The 10783-nt window shown below is 45.2% G+C and overlaps 1 protein-coding gene across 1 annotated transcript; it reads right to left on the bottom strand.

Annotated features, from left to right (window-relative positions):
* Positions 1-3117: 3117 nt before the first annotated feature.
* nrn1a (neuritin 1a) lies at positions 3118-10466 on the bottom strand. Its single transcript, XM_038796634.1, has 3 exons — positions 10262-10466; positions 7102-7246; positions 3118-4460 (listed from the first exon to the last, which is right to left on the bottom strand). Exons 1-3 carry the CDS (start codon positions 10314-10316, stop codon positions 4235-4237), a joined length of 426 nt encoding a protein of 141 aa, XP_038652562.1. The 5' UTR covers positions 10317-10466; the 3' UTR covers positions 3118-4234.
* Positions 10467-10783: the final 317 nt, after the last annotated feature.

Here is a 10783-nt window from a genome sequence, read left to right as displayed (position 1 = left end):
AAACCTTTTTCTGCATACCTGAAAATAATATCTTGTGACTCCCACTATGTAAAGATTTTTTAAATGGCCAATGGCCTGTGTTAAAACTATCGTGTTGGGCCGCCGCTGGGGCTGGACGAGGAGTTACTTGAATAGCTGCCGACTGGAGCGGGTCTCCGTCAGAAATGAGCAGGGGCCGAGAGAACACGTTTTCTCGTCTCAAAGCTGTGAACTCGGCACAGCCAGCTGCCATCCGATCCAACCCGAGGCCTCACTCAAGTGTTGCCACTCTGCTAATTCAATGCCTGCACGAAAAACACCCCACAGTAACATGCCTTAAAGGGGTGCTACACTAGTCCGAGCGATAAACCTATCACCCAAATCACCCCCAGCGCCATGAACAAACCTGCAGCCAGAAATACAATGTGGGATAAAGCGCCAACATTTTCATATGATGCCCAGAAATGAAAAAAAAAAGCTACAATAATAACAGTGGGTGTTTTTTTTTTCAAAGCTCAAGTGGAATTAACAGGGAAAAAAATCCTAAGTTTTAATAAAATAATTTAAAAATCACCCCAGTGTGGTTGTGGAAAAACCTCACCATGGATATCCCCGTGACAATATTCTCTTCAACCACAAATCTGTAACCGTGCAGTGTTTTCAGTTAAATGTTAACAGCAAACCGGTATGCCTCTTTTTCCCCAGTAGTTGGAATTAATCTGGTGGGGTTGATTTAAGGGGTGCTATCTCATAGTTCTTGGATGAACCTGAAATGGTCCAAGCCGAGGCCAAAGCCAGTCAGGCTCAATGCGCACAGCAGGGACCAGCTCCATAAATAGCCTCCCTCACACATCACAAACTTAGCCGCGATTAAAAAGCACGGGCAGAGACCCTCCCGCACTTTGGCGGGCGGACATGCTGCACAAGTGAATACATTTGGTTGAGTTGAGCCTCAGGGTTCGTTCGCTTCTTGAGCAACAACGGTTTATTATTTTTTCTCTCCCTAGCTATCTGACTTCCTCCCGCCCCTAGCAACTCACTGGTTTCTGCTCAAATAGACAACACCTGAAACTGTCCATCAGGCTCCTCCCCGCGGTGGTCGCCTAGGTAACGATGCCTTCCCGCCTGCAGAACGAACCAGGAAACCTGGAATCATTAAATAACTACTATCTCTTCCCCATGCGTTGCTCATTGGGCACTGTGGCCGTCAGCAAAAGGAAAACGTGCGTCTTTCTAGAAATTCCCCTTCGAAATTCATCTTTACACACACACATAAAAGCTTCAAGCTCCGCACAAGAGCTGCACCGAAATCTCCAGCGCCAAGACCCCTCTGCCAAAATTTCAAGTTCAGTGCACGAAAATAATGACGAGTGCGTGATTCATCCTTCGTGTTGAAAACACGCGCGTGCTTTGCAGTTCACTATGTCACAGGCATTAAGGCAACACATGTTGAGGATTAAATATTCTTCCTTCTGCAAAACAAGTGACTGGGGGGGGGGGGTGTATTGGGTGGGGTGGGGGAGTCTGACAGCAGTGATTGCACCCCACCCCCCAGGGTAACATCCACTCATACCCGCCTCTGGAGAGGGCTACACGGAGGGAAGACATGCGGGTTGGATTAGATTAACCTGGTTGGGGGGGGGGGGGGTATATTTTTTGGGGGGTGGTTACGACGTTTTAGCCCGTGCTTGAACCAATATTCATTTTAGTCACATCAGATTAGATTTTTTTTTATACAGCGCCGGTCGATATACAATTTCTCCCTACAATCTGAATGAGGATTTAAAATTCAACTGGACTGGATCACATTCGTCTACTGCCATCCTTAAAGCTAAATAATTCCACTCTGTTTAACGCAGACTGTCATCTAAAATACTCTTAATATATTTAACTCCCCTGTTTATATATATATATATGTGTGTGTTTATATAGAAATCCGTATTAAAATAGACGAGTTCTACCCGGCGTATGTATCTCTGAGACCCGGCCACGACCCTGCCTCAAGCGAGCCAGCCTAAAGGTAACACAGCGCGGATATTTTATAAGGGCCCTCGTTCAAATCTGCCTCCATTCATCAGAAAAGATTCAAACTCTCAAGAGATTCAGCGAATAAGTACACACCCAGTTATACCGGGATCTCCGCGTCCCAGCTGAGGGATGATCACAATCTTAATTTCGTTCAATAAATTCAACGAGTTCAACACATTGTGGATCCAATTCCATCAAAATCAACTTTTTTTTAAAAAAGAGGATTTAGAATAATAATAATGTCCTGTGCTCTGATTTTTTTTTAAAACCGTAACGTGATTCACAAATTGAAAAGACGGTGGATTGAATGAATCTACCCTGACCACTTCTGATAGTATTTCTTCTCTCTGATTCATGTTCAATGCTAGCACATCAGCGCCACTTTGACTCAGAGGAAGATTATCATGGTTTACCTCCAAAACTCTTCTGAAAATTGAAACAACCCCCTTCACTCCCCAGCCCATTGCACATTCGGTACACAGTCAGGAAAATCAAAGCCCCCCCCGTCCCAATGCATCAAGCCTGGGGACCTGCATCTCTGCTCAGGAGATACGTCGACCCTCAGCTCGCCTCTTATTGGCAGCCGAGGAGGCCTCAGTTGTTGCTGAGGGGAAACTGCAAATCGGGCTGTTGATAATTTCTGAACTGATGGACGATATTTCGCCTGAGCCCGGCACATTACATTTCTGTTCGGGAAGAAATATTCCATTAGTGGGAACAGGATCCAATTTGGGTGCTGATCAAACCGCCCACGAGGGCATTGAATGGATTGATCTGAAGCGCCGAACCACTTTTGAGTGCGAATTTCTCCAATAAATCGTCTCCTGACCTTTCACGCTCTCTATCAGACCTGAAACTATCCTGTAAGATGCTCTGACGCTACCCCCACCCCCTCCTCCTCCTCCTCCTCCTCATTAATATCACCCCCTCCCCTCACTTTGTATTTATTTTTAAACTGAGGACAACAATAGACTCCAAATGGAAAACCTGAGAAGGATTTCTATGTGGGATCGATTCTCGCCAGGTCTCATGGTTTGAGTAGCCCGCCTTATTAATTATGAAAAGGCACCCCATCTGATGCTCGAAGCATGACAAGCAGAGAGCCTGGGATTTAGATATTCTTAAGTAATGATTTTAATACAAATCGTACAACAGGAGCTTTATAACCATGATCTAGCAAGTGGTAACATCTTGTATCATTTTATATTGTCTAATTTTCGCTCAAACATCAAGCGACACTGTCAGTTCAAACACAAAAACTCATATATATATATATTTATTTCTCTATAATGTAGCTATATTCATTTTTTGCCGGTTTGCGTTTGAGAGTACTCATTTTCTTTTGTTAATTTTCTAAAATAATGATTGGTTCTCATACTGTTTCGTTTGAGATACATTTAAGACCCTTTGTGATCTATTCTGTTGCGCGACATCCAAAAATAAGTGAGCATATATATTATATATATATTTCAAATAAAGAAATAAAAAAAAAGCCTGTGAGAATGACAATATATCTTTACGTTACGAAACAATTGTTAGGATTCTCCGGAGAAGCGCGACCAAGGTTATTTTGTTAGTCGTTTTGGAAGGACGATCGCCATAGTTCTCTGGTCGTTAATGGGAGCTGTGAAATTATAAAAGCTCTGGGGCTGAGTACGTACTGGGCGGTGGTTGTAAGAACAGAACGAAGAAGCTGTCTATTCAGCCAGGAATCGTACACAAGAGTGGACATCTTTTTGCTTTTTCTGTCTCTCTGTCGTTTTATTTTTCCTCTTTTTTTTATTTTTCTCCCTCTCTCTTTCTCTCTCTCTCTCTTCCTCCGTGGGACCCACCAGATATATCAGCGCTTGGCCCGAGGCCGTTCCTGAGTTTGAAACCCAACTCCCGGGGTTGTAGTTTGCATCTTGTTGAACCTGTCGAGTTTGAGGCGTGGTTCGGAGAGCTTTGCCGCTGCCCGCTAACATTTCGGCCAGCAACAGGGAAAACAAAACCGCTTTTGTTGTTGTTTGTTTGTTTGTTGTTGTTACTGCGAGAAAACCAAAAGGAAATGAGGATATTGTTCCAGTCCTGTGAAATAACCTTCTGGGTCACCGGTGAATCACAAGGTCCTGTAATTCTGAAATGGTTTGCAGAATCCCCACCATCTGTGTGTGTGTGTGTGTGAGTGTTGTCTCTGTGTCTCTGCTGTGTCTATGTTGCTTCCCGGGATGCTGTTGTGGTCACGTTTCTAGATTAGAATCCAGGTCAGTAAAGCGGACAATGTTAACACAGCCAAGGTGAAGCAGCGGGGCGCCATCGCCTCTGCAGAATTATTCCGTTCGCACAGGTCAAACAAACTGCCTTCGAAATCCAGGCTTTTGGAATCTTCTTTCAGCTTTTCCCAAACATCCGTCGCTCCTTCCTGACAGTCTGCGATGGCAGTCGTGGCGCATGCGTGGAAATCATTCCAGTATCTGGTGGTGGGGGGGGGGGGGGGGGGGGAATTCAGAAATTTAAAAAAATGTGTCAAGATATTGAAGCAAATCCAGATTAAAGAGACATGATCTGGCTCACGTATGACCCCCCCTCCCCCTACACACGTACAGTAATGTGCTCCGATATTCTTCTTTCACTACCCCCCCCCCCCCCCCACACACACACCCTGCACACTCACACACACATTTCCCACCACGTTTCGTGATCAAGACATTTCTTTAATCGTCACGAAATGTGTCACCCGCACGGAGAAGCACTATTACAATCCTCACGGTTTTCCCATTTCTTTCTGAACACCGGTGCTCACTGGTGTTGCTCCCAAAGGTTCCCCTGAAACTGTACCGGACTGTGCTAGCCACTGTATAATTTACAGCTATTTAAATTTAAAATACTCTCTCTCTGTGGGGAAATCGCACCCCCCCCCCCCCCACACACACACACAAAGACACACATACATATATACAAAAACAAATACATACAGGCACACAAATACATACATACAGACATATACACTTACATACAAATACATACACACACAAATACATACAGACTGACATATACACTTATACAAACAAATACATACACACACAAATACACACACATACATACACAAATACATACACATCCATACACAGACATCTTGATACACACAACTATATACATACAGATACATCCACATACACCAGTACATATACACACACAAATACGTACACACAGACTCATACACACACATACAAATATATACATACAGACAGATACAGACACAAATGCATACACACAGACATATACACTTACGCATGCACACACACAAATACATACTCGCAGACGTATACACATACACACACATACATTCATGCACACAAACAAATAAACACAGATCTGCAAACATCCATACATACACACAGACATATACACACACATATAGCAAGCTGTACGTTGTTGATTCATACATCAGGCTGCATAATTTTAACTCGATTTGCTTTCCTTTGTACGGATTTAAAACGAGAAAGAAACATAAAGGACAATCGCTTTGGGGTGCTTGCAGTGATAGAACTTATTTAACGAGAACCCTGGAAAATGCCAGCAGCCGCCCGTCTTTTGTACAGATGTAATAAATAATGAGATATTGAGATGCCAAGGGGTTTTTTTTGGTAGTAATTCTGCCCTAATTGCATGTCCCAGTGGGAAACTGAATCATTTCTGATTTCCCCTGGCTCTCCCTCTCTCGCTCCTTTCAGAGAACAGAGGATTTAACCAGTTACAGGGAGCGAGCGGGGAACAGAAAACCGAATATAAAGACATGCAGTTTTCAGTTCGAATGCTACATTGGACCATCGGGTTATTAAATAGTTTTGGCCTGGGGAAAATGCAAGCAAGCACACATCTGTGGCTTGATTCGCCTATCACCATAGACACCAACTATTCTCGACCGATAAGGGGATCAGGGGTTATGGGGAGAAGGCAGGAGAATGGGGGTGAGAAAATATCAGCCACGATTGAATGGCGGAGCAGACTCGATGGGCCGAGTGGCCTAATTCTGCTCCTCTGCCTTATGGTCTTATGGTTATGATATAGAATCTTGCTCTGATTAAACAGCTATAATGTGCTGAACTACAGCGAATAATTCAACACTTAACTCATGTCCGAACATATTCCCAAAAGCTTTCTGCTTAGCATCTCCCCCCCCCCCCCCCCCCGCCTGTCCGTAACCTTACACAATGCAGTCTATAACGTTTGCACAGTAGCTGTCGGGTATTTCAAATAATAATCGCATTTACCGCCAAAAAATAAGGTTCCCGGTGGATATTAATTTACGATCCATTCAAGCCACCGTCATAACCCGCAATCGTAACTTCGAATCAACGAGAAAGCAGACACTCGCAATCTTATAGAACGTTAAATAGATAAAGCCAGGAGTTTTCAAATAAGCCTGAGACAATCCTTTATTAATCATTATATTATCTGTTAAATTATCAGGTACAGCTTTGAAATGCTGCCTGTCCTGTACTCTGTGTACATGTCTGCCTGTACACCGTGTGGGGAAATGGCGAATCAGCATAAACGCACAGGCCATCATTGTGGGCAACATTTCTGTACAGGGTAAATATCCCTCTGTTCACGTGTGCAGCAGGTAAATCTGGAGATTTATGTATATATTCCTATTGTGCTTTGCAGCTTATGCTTTGGACGCATGAATTATATAATGTCAGTTATAGGTGTGGTTGTATACATGAGATAGATCTGTACGCATTTATGCGTATAAAAGTCGGTACACACAGCTATGCCTCGTCCCTCTGACGAAACTCAAGTACTGTTGGTGTAAAGTTCCCTTGCCCATGCGTGGAAATATACCCCTTGCCTGAACAGGTGTTGGGAAAACATAGCACCTACATGAGAGCGCGATAGAGGTTGCGTTGGGAGGGGGTGGGATGTGCTGGGTGCGTGAGTATGTGTGTGTGGAGGACGTGGAGGGGAGGTCGTGAGGCTGAGCGAGTGAGTGTAGGAGGCCATGTGGGAGAGTGGTGCGTGAGTCAGACGGTGAATGAGCCGATTTCCCTGCCCGTGTGTCCACGTGGGAGTGGGAGAGTGTGTGCGTGTGCATACTGCGGCCATACTTACGAGCAGATGGTCTTCACGTTCTGCTTGTCGTCCATGTCTTGCTGGTAGTTCGCCACGTTGTCCCCTAGCTTGAGCAAACAATCGGAGAAGCCTTTAAACACTGCATCGCACTTGCCGGCCGCCCGCACAGTATGGAACAGATAAGCTGCAGAGGAAGAAATCAAATAGTGACCATAAAATCTTAACATAAAATAAGGCAATTATGAGAACCAAAAAAAAACAGTCAGGATTAATAGTTGCCTTCATTTTAGGTCTTTATCAAACTAACTTTTTTTAAATCTGTCATGTGACACAAATGTATTTATACATATGTCATTGTTAAAGTGAGAAACTTGCAATGTCCCCCTCCTCCATTCTGTTACATATTGACAAGAGCAAGCCTATTACTATTAGACACACAGTGACATTCCCGTGTGCTGAAAGTCTATTTTTAAACTTTCTTCGATATTTTTACAATGCGCCAGTTGGCATGATTGTGACCCCCCCCCCCTCTCTCTATCCCCTCTGCAATCTGTCACCTACACAGACCTGCAGCCTCCCCGTGTTTCCATTCCGGCCAAATTATTAGATTTTATTTGATGGGAATTTAAATTGGAAGGTTCAGGATTTGGGCGGCCTGTCCTCAAGTTGTTTTTGGGTGTTGTTTGGGGGGGGGGGGGGGGGGGGCTACTTTGGGACGGGTGCCTGCTTTCTGCTTCAGGGTGGGCAAGGGCCCAGAGATACAGCTTCCAGATATAATCTGACAAGAGGATGCGACTCCCACAACCGGGGAGGGTTCAGTCAGAAGTTTCAAACACTGTTGTCTCGGAATCCTCTAACCTCCCCAAATAAACTGCCCCATTCGTTTGTGTCCCTTTTCTGCCTGGCTGGTCAGATCACACTCAATTGATTTTAATTTAAAGTTCAATTAAATTCGCGGGTGACTGGGCGGAATTTGCGAGCGGAACCGTGTGCATGTTATTCCTCCCTATCAATCCTGTCCTAAGTGTTGGAGAATTAGGATGTGTTGGCCTAATTGATCGCTCCATGGGTCCTGACCAAATGTGCGTCGCTAACAAGGGTAAATCCAACACCATATGGTGCTGCAAGATCTTCCCTGATAATCAGCTGGTGGATGTAACCGGCTCACACACACAGACAGAATGTGAGAGAGGGTCACAGATATTGCTCAGCAAAGGGTGTTTTGTTTCCCCATCCTCTAATAATAATCTTTATTGTCACGAGTAGGCTTACATTAACACTGCAACGAAGTTACTGGGAAAAGCCCCCCCAATTGTAAATGTCGATGATATTTTCAAAATGAGTCTCAATAAATGAACTACCCATTTGCAACGTGATTTTTAAATTCGATTTTAAGGGCCTGAAGTATGCATTTTGACCAACGCCATCTTTAGATATAAACTGTAGAAACTGACAGGTGTTTTTTTTGGGCTAGCGAACTGTCCCAATGAAAAGCTCAGGAAGTAATTAATTTTAACCAAATAAAAAAAGAACTCTGCCTTCAAAATCCACCAAACCTACAGAGATATGCATTTGTTCCAGCGTCCTCGGCTACCATTCGGAGTGGATCCGAGACCTCTTCTGTCATTTCTTAATACATTACAATACACTTACTAACATTGCACTGTCGTAGGCGAAGTATTCGTGGGGCGTTTATTAAAGTGCATTAAAACCGCGAGGCTCTTTTGCAAAAAATGCAATAAGTGTATTACCAGGAGCAGGTAGAATCTGTCTGTGAATGTGTATGGGGAGATGCCGTATCCCGGCGATGGTGCAATGATCGTTTAATTAATCCCTGGAATCTTTACCGGGGTTTGGGGGGGGATTATTTATCCCGTTTGTTCTGGAGATTCTCAACCTATACATTTCACAACGTTAATATTTTTGATTCTTCGCCAACAAACGAAAATCTCACTGATTTTTCACCTCAAGAGACAAATTATCCCCCGTTCCCGTTCCCGGTGTCGTTTGCTCTCGATGTCAATCTGGGTCCCTGAACCCCGGGGTTTTATTTTGAGTCTGGATTACTGAGTTCAGAGAGAGGGATTTGCTGTGTCTTCCCGTTCCTCGTCCAGCATCAGAAATGATTGAGGGTTTTCTTTTGTTGCCTGCGTTCCTTATCAATCATTTTTAGCTATTTAAAAATCACACAGTGAATTAATCCAATTACCTTTTCAACATCGGGGTGGGTGACAGTAATCCTAGTTTTAACCAGAATGAATCTTATATATTTTGATTTGCTGCATTTTTTTCTAAAGGGGGGGGGGGGAGGGGGGGGGGGTGGTGTGATAACAATATATTTTGGACATACCATTTTAACAGGCAGCTCTCGAAATAATCCTGAATAGACAGCGGGCAAAGGTCGTTCTCAATCTAACTATGGGACTGTGGGGTTCACTCTCTGTCGCGGTGGGTGGTATTATTGGGGGTGGGGGGGGGGGGAGGGTTAGTATTGCGGTATTGGGGGGGGGGGGGGGATAGTACTGTTGAATCGTGGCTGAATCGTTAACAAGCCGGCTTCGAACCCCACGGTAGTGCGACCCTTTGGGGATTTAAAAAAAACTCGAATTTTCCTCTTTCATCAGCACCCCTTTTCCCTGTAGAAATTGACAGATACATTTTGGTTACATTTTGCACAACCGGCAGATCGTGTAACATCGCTAGAGAGGGGGGGGGGGGGGGGAGAGAGAAAAACTCTTAGAGAACAATTATTACATTTCAACCCACGTCTGATATACCCCCCCCCCCCTTACCCCCGGCACCAGCACTCCCCTACCCGAGAGGAAATCAGATGACACCGACTCAAAGTTACAGACAAAAAAAACCAGAAATCAAATGAGGAATGGCTGAGCGCTGAGATTGTTTTTTGAACCCGTTATCAGAAACTCGATCTTGCGTTCGAACGAGAGGGGGAGACGGTTTGAGACCAATCCGTGCGCTGCGTCAAAGAGCACCTTATCCCCATCTTCCCTGAGACCAGGGTGAACGGGAAGACAGAGCTGAGATCTCGATGCTGGTCTGACTCCACAGCAGGGAAAGGGGGTGAAGGCGGACCGGGGAATGGGGGGGGGGGGGGGGCTCAAAGGTTCGCGCCTGGCGCCTGAAAACAATCCAAAAAGAAAATGAATGAAGCAGGAAATATTCCGATCTCTTAACTCACCGAGTTGGACAGCGAGAGAAAGTGCAAGGTACACTCCGTTCAACGTATGTCCCATCCTACATTGAGTGGAACCATTGGAGACTGAAGGCTTTCAGATGATAATCTGGGAAAAGGTGGGGAAAGGCCGGACAGCGCACATTGCCAACAAGTTCATCCCTACAAGTAGAGCAGCAGAGTGGATGTGGGGTGGAATGGTTCACTCCTGTCTGAGTGAGGGGGGGGGGGGGGGGGGAGGCAGAGAGAGGAGGGGGGGGGGGGGGAAGGGGGCTGGCTGTGGGCTCAGCCTAGCTGGCCACGCACAGTCCTGACGCATGGCATACATTTACTGAATCTTACTGGGGTTGGCAAAAGAAGACGCGCCATTTATAGTCACCGAAGACTATTATTGAGACCTGTGCGTTAATATGGGCTATAGGGCTATATACCCCCCCCCCCCCCCCCCTCCACACACACACACACACACACACAGACTTGACCCCTTGATAATTGACTGACTGGAGCACCGGGGGCAGAGTGGTGGTG

Source organism: Scyliorhinus canicula, chromosome 5, assembly GCF_902713615.1.
Source record: "Scyliorhinus canicula chromosome 5, sScyCan1.1, whole genome shotgun sequence".
In the NCBI taxonomy this organism is placed as follows: Eukaryota; Metazoa; Chordata; class Chondrichthyes; order Carcharhiniformes; family Scyliorhinidae; genus Scyliorhinus; species Scyliorhinus canicula.
Note: the sequence above shows the minus strand (reverse complement) of the source record. Positions and strands in the feature narration are given on the sequence as shown.